Source organism: Limanda limanda, chromosome 15 (assembly GCF_963576545.1).
Source record: "Limanda limanda chromosome 15, fLimLim1.1, whole genome shotgun sequence".
NCBI lineage: Eukaryota > Metazoa > Chordata > Actinopteri > Pleuronectiformes > Pleuronectidae > Limanda > Limanda limanda.
Window position 1 is genome coordinate 13,917,201 of NC_083650.1, and position 24,521 is coordinate 13,941,721.

Sequence of the window (24,521 nt, forward strand, 5' to 3'; positions counted from 1 at the left end):
AAAATGCAATACATGGCAGTAGATGCATATAATGGGATACCACATGAACATAATAAACCGAACAGTGTACAAGTGATTTATTTATGAAACAGAACAATCTTACACTAATGTTCGTAGAAAACGTAAATCGAACAACACCAGAATACAAAACAAACAATTTACATTTTGTGCATTGCAAACTTTCAACAAAGAGAACAAGACTGAAGAAAATGAAACTTATACAGACTTTTTCGACAACGAGGTCGCACACAAACACGTCCTCGATTCCACACGACACAGTCACACTTTGAGTTTTCAGAGACCTTCATCTGGATTCCTCCTCAGACAAACACTGGAAACGTTTCACAACATCCGTGAGTGACACTTACGACTATATGAAAATAAAAGTAATAAAATGTTTTCACTGCGTTTCATCTTCATCCCTCCATCACATGACGTGACTGTAACTGCAGACTCAGCTGTTGGTTTACTGGGTATGTGGCACTTAAACCTGCAATTCTTTTGAACCCATGACTTTCAAACTGATTTACTGTTTTACAGATAATAAAGAATAATACTATGAAAGAAAAGGGTGCCTGCAACAGTGCCAGTAGCTCAATCTGCAGCCATTGTTAGTGTTTATAAGCTCCTATAGCACGAGACCAGAAAAATGTTCCACGTGTACCAAAGTGATGCATTACGTCAAAGACAATGAGGCCCTGTCTGAGCGGCTACAGAAATAAACACAGTGGCTGTTTTCCTTTAACATACACATCCCAGCAGAGAGAACTTTTTCCGGCGGCCCTGATCACACACACAAGCACACGCAGTGTTTATGAGTGTGATTATTTAGAAAAGCACCTGATGTTTATCCTTTACGCTGCAGTTTGTCTTAAAGATTTGAAAAACTAACGAGTGGAGGAAGTGCATGACAACGGCAAAAAAAAGAGAGGGAGAAAAAAAATTGCAATACTATAATGTGTTGATGTTTGTGTTAGTCGATGTGTTGTGTCAGTGTAAACAAATAAATAATTATTTACAAGCATAAATGGAAACGAGAACAAAACGAGCAGGGCATAAATAATTTACAAGAGGAATTATTATACAGACTAAGTATAAACATCTTTGGCACTTACTAAAATGGCTTATTTAGATTGTTAACTCAAGTTCTCCATTAGAAAAAAAACACATTCAGGATGAAAAACATGAAGAGAAAGAGTAATGGACAGCTAAATGATTAGGCTTTGGTTTACAGTTTATGTTTGTCAGAAGCCACGAAAGAGCCTCGTCAGAATGTAAACGTATGAAGCATAGAAGAAGTGAGGCGCTTACATATTGTAAAAAGAAAGAAATGGTTGGAAAGCACATACAGCATGGAAGTGGTTGTACAATTAGTCCTTTAAACACGTAGACATATGTCGGTACAATAGTTATACTAAGATATTCTGCAGAGCCTCTTTCCTTTAAAAACTTCTCCGCTCAAGTTTGTCTTTTCCAGCTTGGGAAAAGTTTCTAAGTCACCAGGAAAACAGAAACCGTTGCCATGGTTTCCCCTCCAGCGAATGGATCAAGGCACATGGAAACGCACGGAAAGTTTCATTTATGTTGAGATGGATTTGGCGATGGCGTGTGTCAAGTTTGCTTTGGGAGATTCTCCTCTTTTAACCTTCTTCTGTTCGTCTTTTGTTGTTTTGTTCTTGGCTTTGTTCAGTTATCTGCGAAAAAGATTGAGGAGACAGCCTGTTAGAGCAAACATCTATTATCGTAAATAAAACGAGCGTTTGAAGCAGTCCAAAGTGCCAAAGTGTAGCCAGAACATGTGCACGGTGCGCATCAAAAAGCGAGCGGCGTTTGCAGAGACGTGGAAAGTCGTGGAACCAGCACACAAGGCCTTTCAAAATGCATCTGTGGTGTTGTGTGCGTGGGCAAGCTGACAAGCAGAAACATAGCGTGACTCTTTTTTTTGTTGTTCTTTTTTTGCTTTAGCCGACACACAAAACGTAAACCTACTCTTATTATTACCTTATGAACACTGTCTGCAACTCCGGCTTATCTGAGGTTTGGAAAAGATGATGAACGTTTAAAGACTTGACACACATCACTCAAACATGGAGAATCCCCCCCTCCAGTTTCTGTGCTTGAGTTACATACACAAACATACAGCAAACAGACACACACTTACCTTGTGATCATGTAATATAAAATCCGATATTCCTACTAAGAGGGTTGAGTAATTTACGATATCTATAGGCATATACGTATTTGCTAGGAAACTAGCTAACCCCTGCCTCTGTGACAGAACCACTAACGAGTTCAATCTCTAATGAGTTGAGCCATTAGCAGCGCCCCCTCATGTACAAATATCCCAACTACAGGGTGAAGCTTTGACTGGTATTTTTGGCATCTGACAGTCATATCAAAAGAATTCAGTGCATTTTCCCTTTTGGAAATAGTTTATCTCAACTTGAAAAGCTGCAGTCAAACAAATCCAAACGAACTACACCATTGTTTTCACACAATCTAAACATGGTGATAGCTGCTTTTGTCCCCTGAGGTTGTGGTTGACAAATTGGGCCTTGACTAGATTGAGCATGGATTCCCGTAAGGCATGTGATCCAATGGAAAATCCCTTTAACATCACACACACACACTCACACACGTACATACGGGAGATGTCAGGAACATTTGTGGTTGTGACTCTCAAAGTGGTGGAAGTGTTTGTACTAACCTCTGCACTCATACTTGAGGTCGGAGAAGAACACCAGCTCCTGCGAGAACACAAACAAGCCTAACCTTCCCCCGGCGAACGTCTTGTCATAAACTGGTCCTGAGTCAGCCATGATCTGTTTACCTTCGTAGACCACGACCCTGCAAAACACGGGACAAACATGGACTTATTTATGCCCTGAGATCATCTGTCCATCAATTATCGACAATGCTTATCCTTTGCGGGTCACAGGGGGGGAGCTGGCATTGGGCAAGAGGTGGGATACACCAAGGAAAGGTCGACAGGGTACTGCACAGCCGACATATTTGTTCAAACACGTTTACACCCAAGGACAATTTAAAGACCAAAATGAACCCTAATCTACATGTCTTTCGACTGTGGGAGGAAGCCGGAGAAAACCAATGCAGATGTGTGGAGAACCAGCAAACTCCACACAGGAAGGAGGCAACTGGCCATTAGAGCCTCCATCTCCAACCACGTATATTTATACCCTTTACATTCAGACAAGTGTGTCTATGGTGTTTTCTGATGTCACTGGCGACTTTTTTGTGATCCTCTATTTCCCTTCTATTCTCACTATATCACCTTTTTTCAGTGTGTGTCAGACCTGCGGTAGAAACACTACATTCAAGATGTATAACAGACTACATAAAGTAACAAGAATACATACTATACGTCTTTGGTGTCCTGCAAGTCATTAAATCAGAAAAACAACAGGTTGTCAACACATGCGGGTCAAATGAATTTCTTACCTTATAAACCCAGTCTTTGGTCTGTGGATCAGATGCCACCTGTAGGCTGTGTAATCCTTCCAGCCAATGTTTTTGGGGTCGTGCCACAGAGTACGCACCTGCGTAAAATAGTTCAGACAGCGTTTAGCATGTACACTGCTACAGCCTTAAAAACAGAACAAATAGCGTTTCGACTGCAGCCCACCTGTCCGGCAGTGTTGCCCGTGTGCCACAGAGCATTCCTGAGGTTTTCTCCTGTGCCAGTGGTCGAGTTGACAACTTTGAGTGAAACACCAGAGATGCCAAAGGCCTTAGAAGGCTTGTCCTCCCAGTAAGTCTGTGTGATCTGCTTCCACATGACCACGTAAAAGCGCCCACTCGACTGGTAGCCAAACACAAAACCTGCGTAGTCATCATCTCTGTCTGTGTTCACGTACATGGTTCCACTGAAGTCCACAGCGTTGAACTCATCAAAACCTGCAATGGAGTGAATGAAACATATACTGTTGGGACTCTGTTGAATGGGGTCTCATAGAAGTAAATTAAAGAAGAAAAGGTTGGAGAGAAACAACGTGTGCTTCTCACCTACTGCAATGCCTGGGTCAGAGTTGGCCGTCTGGACCAGCTCTTTGCCCTGGTGTCTCACCACCCAGTTGGGATCTATCTGAGTGGTTCCCTTAGGATCCAGGTGGACCATCTGGAACTTCCTGAAGTCTGTGGCAGTGATGGCATTGTTCTCTGGACACGCGTCAAGAAAATCTGGGATGCTGTCGTTATCAAAGTCATCTTTGCATGCGTCCCCTCTTCCATCGCCTGTAAGATAAAACAAAAAAACAACAACATTGAATGAGGAGGTCTGACCTGATTTAAATTAGACATGCATGCATTTTTCCACAGGTTGGAAAACTTTGGATGTCAGCTAACGTGAGTGTAATAATACTCCCAAGGCAGTGAGTGTCGAGGAGCTTGTCTAAGTCAATATGAAAAATGAATGAATAGCCATTCGTCCCAGAAAACTGGCTTTAAAATCTCGGCCAAGTTTACAAAGCCAAATCAGCCATCTTCTCATGCTGTGACAACTTCCACTGATACTTGTAACTCTCTGAAGCCTGAAGTCGATTAGAGTCGAGCTGCAAGCCAAGAGCTCGCATTAGAGCGGATGCCAGCGGCTGATGTAGGCCACTGTGCGGAGGTAGTTCGCTGCTGTCATAATTTCTTGTTGCACGACAAGCTTAACTGATTCTAACAATCCTAAAAGAGTTGTGAGGACTGTGCATTTCTACTTACAGCTGTACAAAACAGCTAATTGTGAACACTCATGAGCAAAAAGTGACAAATACTGTGACAAAGCGACATCAAAAATACTAGACCTTTATTCAAAGCTATGGATGATCAATTTCCAGCTACTTTCAAATTAGGACAAATTAGATTGTTCTTGATATGAGATAAATGGAAGTTATTTTGTCTATTTCTGTTTGCGAGGTCAAGAGTCAACTCACAATCTTTGTTTGCATAGAACTTCTACAAAGTTAAAAAGACCCAAATCTGTGGCAAAGAGAGATCAACTCCGCCCACAGAAAAATCCAGAGGGAGCCAGCTGGCCAATCAGAGCAAACTGGGCCTTATACGAAGGGGCTCCTTAAAGAGACAACAACTAAAACCAAGTGTTTTAGACAGAGGCTGAAAAGAGGAGCTGCAGCAATGGACAGCCTGGGGAATGTATTTTTGAGTCTGTAAACTTTTTCAATCAATAAGACAAATTTAAATGGTGATCCTGAATATGAGCATAATATGTCTGAAATCTGCTAAAGAAGCTTACGATACATTCCAAAGCTTCCAAAGCTACTGAGTAAACATTGTGGTGAAACTATTCTTGTGTCTTTACTGTTCATATTTTGACTGAAAACAGTCAAAAAAAACTCATTCATGACAGTTAGTTTTTGGTTAGTCTGAAGTAAGATACCTTTGACAAATGTTAACACAAATAATCAGTCGTTTCTACATAACATCAACAGCTACTGCAACATTAAATATAACATCCTCACCGTCAGAGTCCAGCTGGTCTGTGTTCGGTGTTAGTCTGCAGTTGTCCTTGTCGTCAGGGATATCGTCATTATCATCGTCATAGTCGCACGCGTCTCCTTTTCCGTCTTTGTCATGGTCGGCCTGGTTGGCGTTGGCCACGTAGGGACAGTTGTCCAGGTTGTTCTGATGACCATCTTCATCGATGTCCTGGTTGTTGTCACACTGATCTCCAACCAGGTCACTGTCCACATCAGTCTGGTGGACAAACGTTGATGTAAACTGTGTTAACTCAAGCCTATTGTGTTTAGTCTTAGATTGGATTTGTTGTTATATGTGTGAGACAGTACCTGGTCGGGGTTGTGCAGCATTGGACAGTTGTCACACTGGTCACCAACTCCATCCATGTCAGTGTCCTTCTGTTCAACGTTGTACACATAGGGGCAGTTGTCGTTCTCATTCAGAATTTCTGGAAAAAAGGCAGTACGTTAGACGATATTCACAAGAATTTATAAAAAAGTAGTTTTTACTATCTGTTTTACCATCTCCATCAATGTCCACTGCACAGGCATCCCCTTCTCCATTGTGGTCTGTGTCTATTTGAGCAGGGTTGTGTTCATAGGGACAGTTGTCGCATCGGTCACCAACTTCATCCTTGTCAAAGTCAAACTGGCGAGGATTGAAAAGCAGGGCGCAGTTGTCCTGTGGGTGAAAGCACAAACCAGTTAGGAAATTCTTTGATTAAAAGGAATCTGAACATTGAATAGAAAGTATGTCCATGTGATTCTTGTACCCTCTCATCAATTATTCCATCGTTGTCATCATCCTTGTCACAAGCATCTCCTTGACCATCTTTGTCAAAGTCTTCTTGTCCGGAGTTGGGAAGGCTGGGGCAGTTGTCCTGAAACAGCAACATTAAATTCAGAAGTTTTCAGATATAATGTTTCGACTGAGTACAGGTTGGGCTACATCAAATAAAATGATTGATAGCAATGAAATACCTTCTTGCAGTGATATGTGGCGTTGGCCCCACACACAAGGTTCTGATTGGGCCAGCCGTCCAAATCCGAGTCTTCCCCACAAATGAAGCCATCTCCAGCGTAACCGGTCCGACATTCACACTTGTACATTGGGTCGTTGAAGTGGCTGATGTAGATGCACTCGGCAAATCTGTGACAGTTGTGGGTCTTGTCCTTGCATGGGTTCTCTGGCTCACACACCTAAAGGAAATAAAGGGCAGGTGGAACTGAATAAGAGCAGTTCAAGGGCACTGAATGTGAATTGCATGAAAACGAAATTAAGATTGTCCTCTGTGACATAGTAGAATTAGAAAAAAACTCTTTTTAGTAGGCAACTCCAAACTGAGAGCTTCTCCAAAATGAATTAAAGGATTAAAGGAGAGATTTCGTCCAAAGCCAAACTGTGTAGCACGTCTGGGCACTGCTGATTTTACGAAATCCCACATACATCCCACTGTGCCCCTGTACTGCAGCAAAAGGGTCTTCGCAGCTGCCACTCATTACCAGAGGATGAAGAGTAACTCCAGTTTGGATGCCACTCCATGAGCTCATGGAGCAGCAAGTGACAGCAGGACCAGACCTTTGATCAAAACTGTGAAGCGGAGCCCCTTAATGCCAGCGATGAGACAATTCCGCTGCTCCTTAAATCAATTAGAGGGATCAGGGCGTCAGGTCAGAGACACGCAGCTGCCGAAGCCAAAGAGTTTCCGACTTCTTCATCAGAGGCGTTATGCAAGTGGAGTTCAGGGTGGCACAGCTGCTATGTCAGGACTGTGAGGATTTAGTGATCACATGGGAGAAAATTTGAGGGTTTGACTTTGGTAATGTGATCAGGAGTGGATATTGGAAATATGTAGTAGTATCTAGAATAAAACCACAGATCTTTTTAACATTTATACTAAACAGTACAGCATTAAGAGCTGTTTTATCCATCTCTGATCTTCCAATGAGAATACCAGAGAGGTACAACAGGTGTATGTTCTTAGCAGGTTGCCCAATTCTTCTTCTGCTTGCCAACACTGGGTCACATTAACATATGGCCAGGGCCCCCCCTCCGGCACTGTGCAAACGCTCGCTCAAGAATGAGGCTTATAAATCACCAGAGCTGCTGCCTCCATCATTCATAAATTTGGATCTGACACAGAAAAATCCACATAACTGCTTTTGAAAATCTGCCTGGAGCTAAAGGTCAACATCATCTTCTTCACCTTTACAGCGTTCGGTTCTCGCTTGTTCAAACGTTATGTTCCGTGTTTGAATGGCGTCCAATCCATAATTTGACACAGACTAAGAGTAGCTTCAACTCACCTGTTTGTTCTTGTTGGCAGACTCCACGCCCATACCGAAGGGCTGGTTGCCCTTGTATCGCTTTGGACAGGGAAGGCAGTGGAAACCTGGGTCGGTGTTGATGCAGCGTCGCGATCCGCTCACCTTGAAGCAAACATCGGGCACCATGTCACACTGGAGGAGGGAAAGAAGAACATCAGTACATCGCAAAACAAATAATTACATGGACGAACTCTTGAACACGGGTCTGGTTCATTCACGAAGGAACAATAGGAGCTTTTACCTCGTTAATGTCTTCACAGTGGGTGCCATTTCCACGCAAACCAACAGGGCACGGGCCACAATCCCAGGATCCATCTGGAGAGCTGTTGCAGTCCACTCCCCCAAAGCATGGGTTAGACAGACAGCCATCTGCAAGAGATTTAGAAGATGAGAATGGATACAAGCAAGGGACAAAGAATTAAAAATCCCTGGACTTATCTGTTGTGTGTTTCTAAATGATTAAACTTTAATTTATGATGGATATTATCTAGGCTAGGCTTTTCCTAATTCGCTCGCTAACTTTTAACGCTCATCTCTGCTTGAGTGGTGTGTGTTTGTGAAGGCCACAGACACTGGCCTTATTCCTTTTTTTATTTATTGATGGCTATCAGGATGGGATAAGGATTTCAACTAAAGATGTACTGTGAAGTGACTGAAGTGAATAAAGTGACTGGTGCTCACCAATAGGACATTCCCTTTTGATACAGCTGTCACTGTCGTCCACCTCCCCGATACACTTCTTGCCACCGTACTGAGGCTGAGGGCTGTTGCACTCACGTGTCCGACTTCTGACCCCACCTCCACATGTTGCTGAACAGGTTGCCCATGGAGACCAAGGACCCCATCCACCGTCCACTAAAAAGAGACAGAGGCACAGAAGTCGACGTCATTGCACAGATATTTCCACCGATTCTTTTCTAAATAAAATCATGTCAAAATCCAAGGTCCCCAATCTGAAAAGCAGCCACAGTCAGAAGCCTGGAACTCGATAGTAACAGAGAAAACATACTGAGCTGATTTGGGTCAACATTTCCTGAAAGACAGACAGGAGGCCCAAACACATGGGGAGTGTTGCCTCAAGGGAGCCATGAGGCATGAGGAAATCTGGTTATTCGACATGGACGCTAGCTGCTGTAATGGAAACGCTGCTGTCGGTTGTTCCCCCCCCCGCAACCCCAGAAGGTGAATTACTCACCGGGACACGGCTCGGCGGTGCAGCGCTGGGTCTCACGTCCACTTCCTTCGCAGTCTTTGCCCCCTAGCTGCGGCATGGGGGCGTTGCAGTGTCGTATCCTGGTGATCTGTCCCTCTCCGCAGGTCACCGAGCAGGACGACCATGGTGACCACAGACTCCACCCTCCGTCCTGGCGAACTGGAGCATCAAACAAATCAGGAAGGGAGCATCCAAACACATGTCACGTATTATCGAGACTTTCATTCAGTCAAATAGTTACAGACATTTATAATTCGCAAAAGTCCCCCCCCAAAAAAAGGACGCCACGTTTTCTCGAGTAAACATGATGTGATGTTGGTGATGATGGCTCAGTTTCAAAGATGGTCTCAGATGCCGCTGCCAGTATTTATGTCATTGTGGGTAATCGATCCTCCAGTGGTTAAAATGATTCAGTCACTCACACACATGCAGTGAAATGTTAGCAGCAAGGAATAACACACGCGAACCCCACTGTTCACCAAGCACAGCTCAGATCCAGAGAAGTCTCCTCCTCATATAATGATCAAATTCATTGCTCTTTTATATTTTTCTAAGGGGTGAGTCATTGCACTATGAAAAACCCTCACAGTCTTTTTTGGAATCAACTTTGAGTGGGCACACCCTGCTCTTGGATTCAACCTCACTCAGAAGGATGCCTTTTCAATGGAGGCCCATTGGGAGTCGTTTAACTGTCTTAAACATAATCCATTGATTACCTCGTCCCAGGAGCTGAGGATTTGTCAGTGTAGTTAGTAAGCAGGATTTCACAAAACATACTGGATGGGTTACCGCGAAACTTGGTGGAAGGATGTTTCAGGGACGAACCCATTAAACTGTGTCGATGTACATCAGGGGGCGGATTCAGGATTTTCTTTTTGCTTTCTTTGACATTGAGAGTTTTTTAAGATTTCCGTTGATTTCTCAGAGAACAATTCATGGAACTTGATGGAAAAACTAAAATCAGTCATGTGTGAGGAACTGCTATTTATGAGTGTGTGCAAGTAGTTGCAGATCCAAATGAAAATCCAGACCTCTTGAATTTCAATGTGGTTTCATAAGGGGACTGTTGGTTCTTGGCGGAGGTACCCACTCTATTAAGTGTCATTTCAGTTAGTGTCAGCTATTTAGATAGAAAAGAAGGAATACTGTTTGAAATGTATCCTCACCACGGCTGTCACATCTGCTCAGGCTGCACTTGCGGGTCTGGATGGAAGGTCCAGTGCAGGGGTTGCTGGTTGCATCACATGACCGCCCCCTCTGCTGAGTTCCTGTCCCGCAGGTGACCGTGCACTCGGTCCACTCTGACCAGGGGGACCATCCATCCTCACTGTATTTAGCTAAAAGAAGTGAAAGCACAGAGACAATATTTTGCAGCTGTATTGCACAAGAAAGACCAAATAAACAGAATTATAAAAGAAGAACTGGAAAAAACTGCATTGGCTGTAATCTTTATGTCGGTCTATTTATCACATGACCTCATCTGCAAAACTCACAGTAGCAGCTGTGGGTGTCTTATACTGCGACTAATAAATACTTGCTTCACTCACGAAGAAAAAAAAACGGGCAGCTGCAAATCCAGCAGTATTAAAATTTAATGTGTGTGGAATATTTATTTTACGACATATTTCTCTGTTAATTTAAACTAGCATGCATACATAAAAATGCATGTGGGGTTATAATTGTGTTTATATGCAGGGTGGATTGACTCATAGGAGGGTCCGACTACTTACGCAGACACACGGGGCAGCACTCCTCGTCGATAAACGAGGGGGTGGCACAGGCCACTGGGGGGCAGGTTATCTGGTGACACACGATCTTGGACTCCTGCCATCAGTAAATATAAGAGATGTATCAGCGTCACTGCATATCCACCGTGAATATGCACATTTCTCCTCCTGACTTGGCACTACCTGGCAAGTACATTTGGTGCAGCTGTCCACAACCCAATCTTCTTTATCGTCAAACAGGCGGCCGTCCTGCCAGCACATGTTTTTCTCTTTAGGGTTCTTAATCCTGCCAAGGGCCTCCTTCATGAGTGTGTTCTCCTCTGTCTGAGTGCACAACAAAAGAAAGAGGGATTTGCAGTTGGACAGGAGATCAGTCAGAGGTGATTAGGACACACTCGGGCTGCAGGTACATGGCATTCAGCTGCAGCTTGTGAAGGGTTCACACCTGCTGACAAGATGATTCCTTTAGGAGATCACGTGTGGGGTTATTTTCCACCAGGTGGAGAGAGGAAAAGTTCATCCTGCTCCAGCACAAGTGGAGTTGCTCACTCAAATAAAACTTTACATCTAAACACAATCACGTTCATGCATATCATACGAATTGAGTGCCAAATGTAAAATCCTGTCTCCCTTACAATGAATCATTCCTAACAACATATGTCACCAATAGAAATGAAAAGGCTCATTTTATGGCACAAAGGAATCATATCTTCCATTGTGAAAGCAATGAAGAGGATAGCGAATTTGTTTTCTCTGGTAGCTATTGGAAACAGTGAAGATTGAACTTGACAGACACTAGCACAGGGAGGGGGTGGGAAGCGATAAAGAGACGGACATATGGCTGGTAAAAAAATTATATATTTTTTCTTTCAGACTGTGGAAAGAGCCTCGGCAGATGAGATTTTTCTAAACTGAAATTCAGCTGGTATTATTTCTACTAGATCAGTAAACACAACCTGCCTCTTATAAATACAACTGGGTGTTGCCTTTAGCATCCCAGTGAAAACAGGATGATAGTGGTTGACATGTTGTGATCCAGTCTTTGAGAGCTTATATGTATTTCCACTAGTAGACACTGTTCGTGGGGGGATCGAAAAATTGTCTGTTTACACTTTAAACACCCACACCAAAAATCCATTCCACTGTAAAAATGAGAATAAATGGAATTGTGCTTATAAAAACTCTTTTCTCAAGATTTTTTTTTTTTTTATATAGTTTTAGGAAAATACCCCACTGAGAAGTTAGTTCTAAAAAACTGTAACCTCCAACACAATTGGAGACCAAGAGATTTCTGGCTGGACTCCTGAACACTTGGGAACTCTCAGAAGATAAACTACTGCCAAAGGTTTGTGTGTGTGTGTCTCTGTGTGTGTGTGTGTGTCTGTGTGCGCGTGTCTTCCTCTCGGAAAAGGGAGGCAGCAGTGTGCAGCACCAGAATTTAAGACACCACTCGGTCTGGAAGAGCCTCAGGGACCCTTCTCATCCCAGCCGTTTTTTTCCCCCCAAGGTTCATGCCCAGACGCTCTTATTGCTGGGAGGCTCCCAGAGGAAACACATGGGCTGTTTAAACACAACCAGACATTAGACTGGACCCTACCGCTGCCAGGGGAACACTTCCTATATCCACATGTAACATGTCATAAAATCTGTCTGACTCACGCTGCCACAGATAGTAGGAGTCAGCCGGGTTCAGCCATCACAGGCGACTCTATAAACAGTCCTGCGGCTACTTAATGTTTGCTTTCAAATGAATATAGGTTACCTAGTAACCTAATTCAATCCTCTTACCTCCTGGCCACCACACAGCGGAATTTATATTTTATCTTCCAAAAATGTAAATTTTCTCTAAAAAGATAATTTTCCTTCCTTCACACAAAGACGGATTGTAGTGATTTCACATTCGCCACAAACTGGTGTGTGAAGTGTGATGGAACAGGCAGTAGCTTGTCTAAAACAATTACAAGTCAGGGTTACGTTGATTTAAACTGTGTATGGGGTTGACACATTTGTCATGTCCTCGACTTACCACTTTTTGCAGGCCATCAATAAGGTTACTGACGACATGACGGAGGCCTTTGAGCTCCTGGAACATGGTGCTGAGTTCCTCGCAAGAGCGTTCGCACATATCTGCGCCCATCTCGTCCGTCTTCTGACCTATTATGTTTGTTGTGATGGAAGGGCTCACGTCCACAATTTCTGCGCTCTCGCTCACAATGTTAGCATCATCTGGCAAGGGGGGGAAAAAACAAGAGATCAGGGTGAATGAGCAAGCAAACAAAACGAATGAACAACAGAGACTAGTGATGGAAAACACGTTTGAAAGATGGGATGAGGGAAACTCAAGGACTCCGACGAGGGAACAAATCAATTTCCTGTTTTGCTGTATTCGGCCAAAAGATCACAACAATGTTGTGATTACGGTGTTTATTGTCTTCCCCACAAACACATGTTCAGGCAGCAGCGTTTGAGCCGAAGACAAGAACTATTTGTTTGAAAAGTCGACGGTAGACCTCCAGAACAGATGACTGTGGACTGTGGGAGGGGATGGCACCGCAGAGCTCCAGAGGCAGAGATCTGGGTGTTCCTCGTGTGATGAGAAAACCACACTGCTGTCATAAATCTCCATGAACTTTTAGATAAGTGGACACTTCCAATATGAACTTAACAGACTGGAGTGGCCCCACAGATGGATTTACAAGGAGCCCATGAAGCTAATGGTGCAGGCCATACAGCTGGTCATTAGCGCAGTCACCTCAGATGCCCTCTTCGAAAAGGTCAACACCAGAGTGTACGAAAATACCACGAAGCAGAAAGAAAGAATGTCTTGTCCTTAATGCGTAATGTGTAAGGAAATGCCATCGTTCAACTGCAGGTTTGTTTGAGGGCGTAATGAGGCTAAATGCTGAGTCTTCTTTCCACGATTCTGAGCAGGAAGTTGAGCCCAGAGTAGTTTTTGAACTTTGCACGACTCAGACAGGCGAGAACACAAATCACAGAGTGGGACAGGCCATCAGTGGTGCACTGGAGTTTGCATTAAACCACATGAAACCATGAGCATCTATTCTTTCTATTCCCTCAGCTTAACCCCCTAAAATTATCCTCCCAGATGATCTGCGTGAATGTGTGCTACCGAGAACAAACACATCAAAGCTCCACGGTATGTCTGTCATTCAGCCAAGGCACAGAGCATATCTGCGTCTGGATCTTGTGTAAATCAGTGAGGATTAATTGCAGCGCGGAGGGCTCTAAATCAAGAAGTCACCCAAACTGCCCGATGACGTCCCGCTGCATCCACTGCTGTGTTTTCTTTCCCTCTCAGTCTGCTGGAGTCATTCAGATCTCAGGAGGGCTTCATGCTGTGTGCGTGTGAGGACGCGTGCTAGCTCGTCTGTGAAAGCATTCAGACATTCTTCACTCCCCGATAGACACTCTCTATTTTCTAACAGATAGAGGAAAGGATTTATTTTTTTTAAAGGAGGAAAAAGACAGAAGTAGTTTAAACGCTGCTCATTGTCCAACAAGACAGGTTTTTGTTTTTTTTTACTGTGGGACATATGGGTTTATGAGTGACTTTTGGCATGGAAACTGCTCCCAGTGCAGAACGTTGACTGGTACCAGGCGGCGTGCTGAAAAGGTCCATGTCGTGCTGACATTGGTTAAAACAAAAAAACACACAGTCAGCTGGAATTCAACACTGCTTGTGGCAACGGAGAGGCAACAACCCACAAACTGCATGTGGATTTGCTTTGTCACAGCAAAACCAATACACCGTTTCCAGATCTGGTGACTCTTAAAAGAGTGCAGATACACATATTTACCGAGTTATCTTTGTTTTAAATATTTTTTTAGTTGCACTCGCTCTTCGCGTGAGCTCCCCTGAGGCGCACGAGATACCATTCCTCACGAGAGCAAAGACTTAGCTGAGAAGAGCAATCCAATCAGCCAATACATGACTTCACTGAGTGTGTGTGTCTGTGTGTGTGTGTGTGTGCGTGTGTGTGCAGCTGGAAGTGGAAGCTCCCTGCTCTGCAGCACAGCACTCACTTTCTCTTTTCTATTTTCTTTCCCAGGGTATTATCCTGATTCCACTGCCAAAGGAAATAAATGTAAGCATCTGTATCTCCTTTTGTTCACCACGCACACCACTCGACCTCAAGCCACTGCATCGACACGGCTGTTTCCGTAAATATGAAGTAATGGTGGGAGATCTTTTCCACGTATTAAATCCTCAAGATTTTTTGACCCACATTCACACAAAAGGGAAGTCGGCTAAAGAGCGCTAAACTGTTTGGTCTGGAAAGTTGCTGCGGTCGATACTTTTTGCAAAGCGCAGATACAGATGCCGTGCCTCGGAGCATCGCATGTGAGCGAGTTTCCCAATCACATCTGCAAAGTATCGGGCTAGAAACACTTTTCAAATGTAATTATATTGACTCATCGTGAGGATTATGGAAGTACCAAAAATAAAAGGAACAAAACAATGGCTGCCACTGAGCTGGGGATTAAAGATAGAAACTCTCACCTTGCTTAGTGGCTTCGCAGTCTCTGGTCAGGAGGACGTCTTCCACTGGGGTGTCAAAGACGAAACGCACGTTCTGCAAAAGGCCCTGTTTGGGAAGGAAAGAGGTGTTTCTGTCACTGCAGTTACAGTTTATATACAATGTTTCCATATACAGTTACATTCACACTCATGTTTGCACACAAAGGGCCAATTAAGAGTCTAAATTTGGAGGTTTTGCCACAGAAAGACCAGGGAAACACTGAGCCACACTTTGAAGAGGGAGTCTGTTCCTTCTACTGGAAACTGTTCTTTCAGATCAGCCTCTATTATGAGGTTAGAGGAGATCAACGTTTTGTTCTTCTGAGAGGTCAGAAAATATTGCAGGGCCAAGAGAAGCTCCTGTATCCTAGGAAATCTCTGTCTAGACCCCAAAGTGCCACAGCTCTGGCCTTACCCTGAAGTGGTTCTCTCGGGTGGATCCCTTGGCAACATACATGCGGCTTCCCTCAGCCCGCAGGTGCTCGTAGAACGGCTCATCCAGGATGAAGCTGTCTATCAGGCTGCAGCCCACGTACAGGTTGGCGTTTTCCCCGTGAACGTGAAGCGTGATATTCTTCCACTGCGAGTCGGACAGGTCCACGTCCTCGAACGACACCACGTTCTGCGAGCCGTCCACCCAGTACACCAGGTCCAGAGTGTTGGCCCGTCCGTTGGACACGACCTCGAACTGGCGCCGGCCATCAGGGCCCTCCAAAGCCATGAGGGTGCCCCTCGAGGCCCGGTCCTGGCGTATGCTGGCCACGAAGACAAAGCCCTCGTTGTTTTGGATCTGTTGTAGTATTTGTTTTAATATGGGGGTGCTCACTGGGGGGATGTGGTCGAAGCGGATGAAGCGGTAGGCAGGCAAGTCTGAGTTCTGGCCCCGGAACTGTTTGGCCCCCAGAGTTTTGCGCGAGATCTGGCTAATTTCAAACAAGTCGAAGGATGTCTCGTCCTCCTGCTCACCATCTATAAAGTAGACGAGAGGAAATGCAAATGGACATTTATTTTAGAAGTAAAAAATAATTCACAAACCCTTTAGCATCACTATTTTAAGACAAGAAACAATGGCAAACAGATTGATGTTTACTTTTCAGTTTCATCTTGAAATGGAGGATTGTAACTTAAGTAAGGAAGACTTAGCATTAAGTTACTTTCATAAATAAACATAATCAATCACCATTAATAATAGTATGACAACTGGTTATTAGTATGCATTGCAGCTAATTGCACATTTTACAAGATTGCCACTTACCTTCAGGCAATGCATGGAGGAAGTTAATTGATAAGAGCAGCAAGAAGAGACTTCTCCTGAGTATCATGTTGCCTTTAAAACAGACAAAAAAGAGAAGAAACGTTTTTTATGGGGGTGAAAATCACTTTTCTTTTTCATCTTTGTTCTTCATCCATGGTCCTTTTCAAATGTTGCGTGGCAGTGAAACAGTGAGACCGGATGATATAATATAATAGAAAGACAAAAATCTGCTAAAAAAACAAACACCACATAGCCTACAGTGTGTTTTGTACACTGACTGCTAAGGAATACATGCATTTGTTACACTTAACGTTAACTTAGCCCGGTACCATACCACAGCTTGACCATTTCTCCACATATACAGAGTGCCGCTATAAATAGGCTTCTGCGCCTCGTCTACGGGACTTACCTGACGAAAAGAGCTTTGTCTAAGCAGTCAGATATCCGACAATAATTTTTTTTCGTTTTCAAGATCAAGTTCAGGTCTGCGGTGAGAGGAGCCGAAGATCGAACGGATGAAAAGTGGTGTCTCCCTCAGGAAAAAGTTCGTGCGTAAAACGCGTAAAGTCCACTTTGGTTCACTACATCCACAGCGCGCAGGACTCCGGGCGCAACAGTGGCTGAGGGACGCGCCTCCCTCCTCTTATATGGAGGCTCACGGAGGAGCCTGTCAATCAAACGTCTCTTTCTGGAGGTACGGCTCGTTATAAGGGACAGATTACATAATTATCTTCCGATGGCGCAATCCTGTGATCCGTGCCTGCGCTGAGGGGGTGGAGGAGGTGGGGGATCGCGACCCCTCCTCCCCTCCTGTGTGTCTGTGACCGTGATGCCCACCATCCCCTCCCTGTCGGACCCCCCCACACCCCCACATCTGTGTCTGGAGCTGATTCACTTTCACTAGGTGGGAGGAGGAGGTGGGTTTAGAGCGTTTTACTGGATTGAGGAAGTTAAAGCTGATGAATCAACCAAAAATGAAGTTAAATAGCTCCAGCAGCAGTGAGAGCTCTTCTTATCTGCATTGTTTATATTCAAGGACAGCAGAATTATAATTAATACAGAGAAATGTGTGGTTTACCCCCTTTAGAAAATAAGATAAGACTTTACAGGCATAGAGCAGAGATGCAGAAGATGACTGTATCTTGACTGAAACAAAGTTATAACAAAAAAAACTATCAGTAACCGAGGATCGCAGGTCTGTCTGCAGTGTGTGACAAAGAAAGAACATGAAAATGACCTCCAGTACAATAGACCCTTTGGATGCTTTCTCCTCCGCTGGCAGGCAGTGTCCTGCGTCTGGAGATTGTCAGGTGTCTGCCAAGGCTTCTCTAACTGCAGTGTCAGGGAAAGAGAAGCTGATACACCGTCTTATTACTGGAGCCCTGCAGAGGGATCCCAGGGCTGGATGTGGGTAGGCCTCTGTGCACCAATAGGAATACGTCTCAGGGATGGTTTGCGTCAATTGGAAATGTGCATTCCATTTAGAGGAATAAAAGGTGGGGGGAGGGCGACGTACAGTTTCCAACCAAACGGGCCGATTTCCTTTCAACGACACGGACTTACTAACCTGACAGAAATTAGAAACAGTAGTGGACGGTTAGTCAGACACAACAATATAACGACGCTCGCTGACGACAAAAGCTTTCCAGGGGCCGTCAGATTAAAACTGTCAGGGATGGAAAAAGTTGAAATGGGCCACAGACTAGCTCTCATTAAATGTGGTAATGCAACTGTCAGCTGTAATTTCTCAAGATGAGTTTTAATACATCTGAATCCGTTTCTTGTAAATCATTAATCACCCAAGGTATAAAGAACTGTTGAATCTGAATCCGAAGGTCAACTGTATAGTTTTATGTATATCATATATTTCAAATATATATACATCATTATATATATATGACTATTTAATACAATTATCATCATTAAAAATCCATATACTGTCACTAAGGTGCCTCTTTTCTACAACCTGCATTGACCCACTTTAACCCATTCATAGCATTTACACTAATACATGATAAACAATAATACTGAGGACTGAGGCGTGGCCAGAGGAATTGAAAATATTTAGCTATTTAGCTATTGGAGAGCAAGTAGAGGCCGTGGAAGTGAAAGTGTGATGTATTTTTTGTATAAGTCAACAAATCCATGTCAGACATGCAGTCAAGAATGCAGTGCTCCATTATATTGCAAAAAAATACAGAAGAGACAATTTTTCCAGTTCAGGTTTAAAGATACTGCTGGAAACCTTCGGGGTCATTTGGACGGCACGACATTGGAACACTGACCTAGTACACAGGTACAAGAGTTCCACAGGAGACTGTTAATGCTGCAAACAGCAGCAATGTGGAGGAGTCGTGAGGTGAAGGTGATGGATGTCAGTTAGGTTGATAAACAGTTGGAGTTTCCAGCTCTATTTTCCAAGCTGTGACTTCATCATGGAGGCTTATGTGTTTTTGTTTTTTTTAACAAAAGAAAAAAAGGGTTCAGTGTGACTCAGGAGCACAATCCAAAAAGGAAACCTGGCACAAGAGATGTTTAAAGTTCTGAGAGCCGGAGAGAGCGACAAATGTAACATGCAAAATCTCACAGCCTCTCGTTAGGGGGATGGTGAAAATGCAGATTTTTTTTGTAGAAATTGTCTTTTTCAGTTAGTATTGATTTCAAAAAGCCCATTTAAGTTGATCAGGCCAAAAGCTGAGTAGTTCAAATGAAACAAATCTGGCTAGAATGGCTGGCATTGTAAAGTATAATTGCACAATTTCCCAAATGGAATGACGGCTCTGTTTGCATGACAGCTGCACTGAAATGTACAGAATGTGCTCAAACATCTGCAGCGGTGCTCCTCCTCTTCTACTTACCTCTCCACTTACTATAGTCGTTACTGATCTGACTTTGAATCCTTGCTGCTCAGAATCTAAACCTCCTCCCACAATCCAGAAACGAATGGAATGGGGCCGATACAGACACTCAGCCAAAAGTGGGTCAGTCTCAGCTGTCAATTATATTGTTACATCTCATTTTCATTGCATTATATAACTAATTAAAACCAAACTTAGAAGAAAAATCATCACTAAAACATCCACCCGTGAATGACAGAAACCATCTTATTTTATTTTGAAACTTACATTACATTTTACATGCATTTTTAGTTTGGTCCCATGTCCCAGCCCCTACAGTCTATGACCCCAAAATGGAAGCAGTGGGGTTTATGACCTATACTGCAACCAGCCACCAGGGGAGTGACTTTGGCTTCACTTTTGGGAGCTGTCATGTTTTGCCCATCTTCATACTCAAAGTCTATGGGCTGTCCCCACTTAGGAAGTTGGACTCTGACATTGTCACTACCCTCCACATTGTAATTGATTCTTCAAAAAATTGTTTCTGTATTCTGGATGCGCAATAACTTTAAAATCAAATTTAGTTGATGCAAGCATAGATTATTCTTGTGCTTCTATTAATTCCAAATTAAAATTTTATCTAAAAGAAGCATCAGTTTGGCTCAATCACAAACCGTAGTCACTGTTGATTAAACGCTTCTTCCGCTATAACCTCCTCCTTACATGCTTCTTTGTGTTTTAATCATGATTTAAGTTCATGTCTGTCTATAACAAACATGACACAGCTGTGTATTTACTACTGAATCGAACTGTAAATCAAATGTGCTACTTACATGGCCTGGTTAGAAACTAACAAAAAATTGACTTTAAGCAATTTTAACTGCCACAGTATTGGGATTGACAGGGTTGGTCGGCCCACCACTTCTGGTACAGAGTGTAATATCTGACTTTTTGTGTAGCGGGTTGACAATTGTGGTCTTAAACAACTCAACAATCCTTGAATGTTAGTATTTCACTAACAGCACTGCTGTGCTTCAGGATGATCACTGAGCTGCTAGCAGGACTGAAGTGAATTGTTCAGTTTTGCCTAAGAAAAAAAAGATTTCGTCAAGTTCTTGCAGTCAAAATATTTGCCTTGTTTTTATCAACAAACAAAATCAAATCAACAAATCAATGAAATCAAATCAACAATTCAGTTCTGTCTCATCCTAACAGACGTCGTTTGGGTTTGTTCTTCCCACCATGCTTTTTCACTTAACCTGAAGACAGAGATCTGAGTTTATAGCTGATGTATTGATTCATGCAGAAACTGTTTTTTAACAAGCAAAATAAAATCTTTTTGTGTTTGGACCCACTTTACATTTCAAAACAAAAGAACCAAACGTGTGTTTTCCCTGGCTCATCTGATGTCATTTCCATAAACTTCAGTCTCAAGTTCTGGCATGAGGCATAAAACGCTACAATAATAATTCATATCCCTCCACTTCCCAAATCACCAGAATGTCCGGATCTTTACCAGCACATACAAAGCACTTCCTCTCCCTCTGAGATGGATTGTTACAGGTTGTAATTTACAACAAACATCTGAGCCACACAGCAGGCCTCCTTTTTTTTCTTTTTACCCAACAGAGCTCCATGAATTGTTCGCGTAGGTTTTGTGAGGCAATTGAGTCAACAGGGGAGCAAGAAAACTGTGGAAAACATTCAAGCTGATCCGCACACACCATTAATCATTAAAACGCAGCACAGCGGGACTTCCAGTGTTACTTTCCCTTTTCTGAAAGAGAGTCTGATATAACGATCCCGTCCAACGGTCGTCCCATACGCTTTCTGCAAGCTGGGACTCATATCAAGAGACCCTCGAGGATTATCTGCGATCTAGCACTGGAATCAGCAAAGTCGACATTTTTTATACGTCGTAAATATTATGTGATGATACACGTTGTCTAGTATGTAGCAATTAGGAAGAATACCTTGCAAAAACAGAGTATTCTTTCTCCTGGATGCCACATGTTTGCCTTTGAAGCATCTAATTCTACTTTTCATATAAAAATGGCTCTCACATATCTTGGCTTCCACCAGGCATTGCAGCGAAATGAGATAACCAATGTTTGACTTGGTCTCCTCTCAGAGGTTTACATGTGACCTATGTGAGTGGGAATTGTTGACACATGATTTATAAATTAAACAGATTATAAGTATCCGGGGTTATTACAGTGCAGGGGCAATATTTGGATTTTACTTTTGCAACGGGTACTATCAGATGATACGGCTCAAAACGTGGGCCTGCCAACTCTTTGCTTGTGATTAGCTAACATTCTCAGAGGAGGGATGCATCTTGTTTACTTCCTGTGTTGCCTGCAGGACTGTTGGAGGATGGCAGGCTGTGAGAACACTATTAATTACGTCCCGGTTGCTCATGTTGAGCGAGGGTCAAACGCTGCTCGTCAAAGTGATGCAATCGTTCCTCAGTCGATTCAGTAAGTTGAGATTTATTGCCAGATGCTCATTTGATCTGCTGGATTAGAAAACAAAGCAAAATGTCCCCAAATAGCAGCTCTGAAATACAAACAAGGAACTTTGAATACATGTGACAAATCAAAGAAAGCAGTGATGATACTAGTTTTCCTTAATTCACTTTGACTCTTACTTACCTAGATTTATGTCAACGGGTGGGGAAATCACACTAGAACAATTTCCCCTTCTCACAATTGCATTTTAATTTTTTTTCTGAGATGCAATCATTTGGTAATGAGTTCCAGATTCCCATTTTCCTCCGTGCGCGGACGGGATGAGTAGCGTTATGGCACTGAAGTAAGATATATTATGCACATTTATTCATGCTTAAGAAATGGGAGAATTCTGGCCTTGTTTGACAACGTGTGCTCATATGACCAAGAGATCTACAGGGAACAGCAACACTAGACCTAGACAATGATTGATGTCTATGGACAGTGAAGGCAAGCAATATGAACACAGTTGTGTAAGAAGGAGAAGAAAGTGAGAGTGGGATTTCTTCAGTGTAGTGGAGAGGAGGAGGAGGAGGAGGAGGAGGAGGAGGAGGAGGAGGAGGAGGAGGAGGAGGAGGAGGAGGAGGAGGAGGAGGAGGAGGAGGAGCTCTGGCCTTGGGTCCCTGGGCACAGAAGGTGCTGCAGCGTTGCCGAAGCTCTACATATTACACAAAGTCATCCTGCAATGTTGTGGCTCTGTTGGGAGACGAACTGCCCAAATTTATGTTCAAGGTCACAATTATGTTTAAGGGTAACACCCATCACACACCCCCTTTTCAGATCCTGTCTCAAAACCCATCTTTTTAAAAACTGGCATATTCGAGTGCTGTGAAAAAAGTAAAACATATATAAATAATGTATTACAATTATCATTAAAGTTCCCTTCAAGGCACTTTCCTATAATAAAGTGCACACTTTCCATAACATTACATTTATTTTTCAACTTATTTTAAACTCTCTTTCTTTTTTAATTATGGATTTAATTTACTTTAAGCATTTCAATTTTGAAAACAATTTCTAAGCGGTAAATTGTCCATATGATATTTTAAAATCTTAATTAAATATTTAATTCTCATGTTATATTTTTGGGGTATATTTTTTATCACCCAAAATTTACTGAAACAACACAATGATAATTCAAATAGTTATATTGAGCCATTGAGATTTCTCTGTTCATTTACATATAGATACATTTTTTCTATATTTATTTAAAAATAAATAAAGAGTTACATCAAATTACAAATTTACAATTGGGACTAACAGTCATATTTTTGTAATGACAACACTATTTTGTTTGCCTCAGCTGGATTAGATAGAATTAATATCAAATGTTGCACATATTTTTTTTGTCCACTTGTTAATCTCTGACGTGATTACAACTTAAACTTTTGACATCGCTCTTAATATTTTCCTTCTCTCCTCTATGTTTCTTTGAGCTTCTCTTCTGGCATCTACAATTCTTTATATCTTTTTTCCTCTTCCAATTGCTTTTTTAAGAGCAGGTACGGGCACTGGTGTCTTATTAACTCACTGAAAGTGCTGGGTGGTGTTAAAGCCCAGGACATTGTCTTCACCTCTTTTCCTTCATCCCTTTGTTCATTATTTCTTACCCTTTATTTTCTTAGGTATTGGGTCATTCAAAACCTTTGTCTGTCTTTTCTCAGTCTCTCCATTTTATTTTGGCATGCAGTTGTTTTCTCCATTTCCTTGTATAAATTAATTAGTACGTTTACATGATGGGTACATTAAAATTAATAAATTATATTAATTTGAAATCAATGGCAACTCTGTTAGTCTGAGCATTAGCCTGAGTCCGTCTGCTCAAAATGTTTTTTTGATAACGGCACCTATAGTGTGCATACCTCAACCACGTTGAAACAACCCTATATATAAGGAATATGGAAGTGGTTTGATAATCTCCCCAATATGTCGGATTTTTTGACAAAAATGTCAAAAACCTCTATCTCACAAGGAAATGAAAAAAAAAAAAAAACCTGGATCCAAACCAGAATTTAATAGTGTCTCCCCCTGGCTCCTGGAGTAAATCCAATCCCTCCACAAGTTCTGCTTTTTGTGTGATCCTGCTGACAAATGAACAATGAATACAAACCAACCAGACACAGATGAAAACACAAGGACAGTGAGAAAGCTGTCAAGCTGCAGATTGTCTTTCCTGTGTATTTTTATTCAGCAGCCGCACTAATGCAAAATGCTGCTTAAAGATGCAAACCTTATACACGTCTTACATCATTTCTTTATTTAACATATACAGAATGTTTCCTCTTGTGAAACAGTCATGAAAAGACCAAACCAAGAATTCACCTGTTTCATTGCTCTCACACTGCTCCAGCCCGTCTGTGGCACTAAATATTCAAAATGTTTTTTTTTAAATATGTAGAAAAATACCAAAGCAGCTGGGCTATAAACAAATGTCAAAGAAACAGGAGTAAATAAAGTATTTGTTTGGGACTTTCATCTGCCGTGCACCGATACATATTTTATATTTGGGTGACAGCAGTGGTTTGCATGTGGGAGTGTTTAAAAATAACACACTGAGATGGCTCATTGATATATTTTTTATAGTTTTTAGAGCTTCATGTCACAGAGGAAGAATGTCAAGGAGAGTCAGTT

The 24,521-nt window shown here is 42.6% G+C and overlaps 1 protein-coding gene across 1 annotated transcript; it reads right to left on the reverse strand.

Moving 5' to 3' along the window:
- Window positions 1–1,213: 1,213 nt before the first annotated feature.
- On the reverse strand, window positions 1,214–16,995 carry thbs2a (thrombospondin 2a). Its single transcript, XM_061087182.1, has 23 exons — window positions 16,953–16,995; window positions 16,544–16,615; window positions 15,704–16,257; window positions 15,265–15,355; window positions 12,775–12,974; window positions 10,932–11,072; window positions 10,752–10,845; window positions 10,188–10,358; window positions 9,004–9,180; window positions 8,490–8,663; window positions 8,050–8,177; window positions 7,788–7,940; window positions 6,462–6,680; window positions 6,254–6,361; window positions 6,003–6,162; window positions 5,811–5,929; window positions 5,484–5,718; window positions 4,024–4,251; window positions 3,644–3,915; window positions 3,460–3,557; window positions 2,708–2,847; window positions 2,002–2,032; window positions 1,214–1,694 (listed from the first exon to the last, which is right to left on the reverse strand). Exons 2-23 carry the CDS (start codon window positions 16,608–16,610, stop codon window positions 1,691–1,693), a joined length of 3,564 nt encoding a protein of 1,187 aa, XP_060943165.1. The 5' UTR covers window positions 16,611–16,615; window positions 16,953–16,995; the 3' UTR covers window positions 1,214–1,690.
- Window positions 16,996–24,521: the final 7,526 nt, after the last annotated feature.

Excerpts from the sequence above, each read along its gene's own strand:
- thbs2a (XM_061087182.1), bottom strand. The coding sequence starts at position 16,610 with ATGATACTCAGGAGAAGTCTCTTCTTGCTGCTCTTATCAATTAACTTC. Across the intron at positions 6,163-6,253 it reads ATGGAATAATTGATGAGAGG|GACAACTGCGCCCTGCTTTT; the intron begins GTACAAGAATCA and ends TTTCACCCACAG. Across the intron at positions 2,848-3,459 it reads CCAAAGACTGGGTTTATAAG|GGTCGTGGTCTACGAAGGTA; the intron begins GTAAGAAATTCA and ends CGTGTTTTGCAG.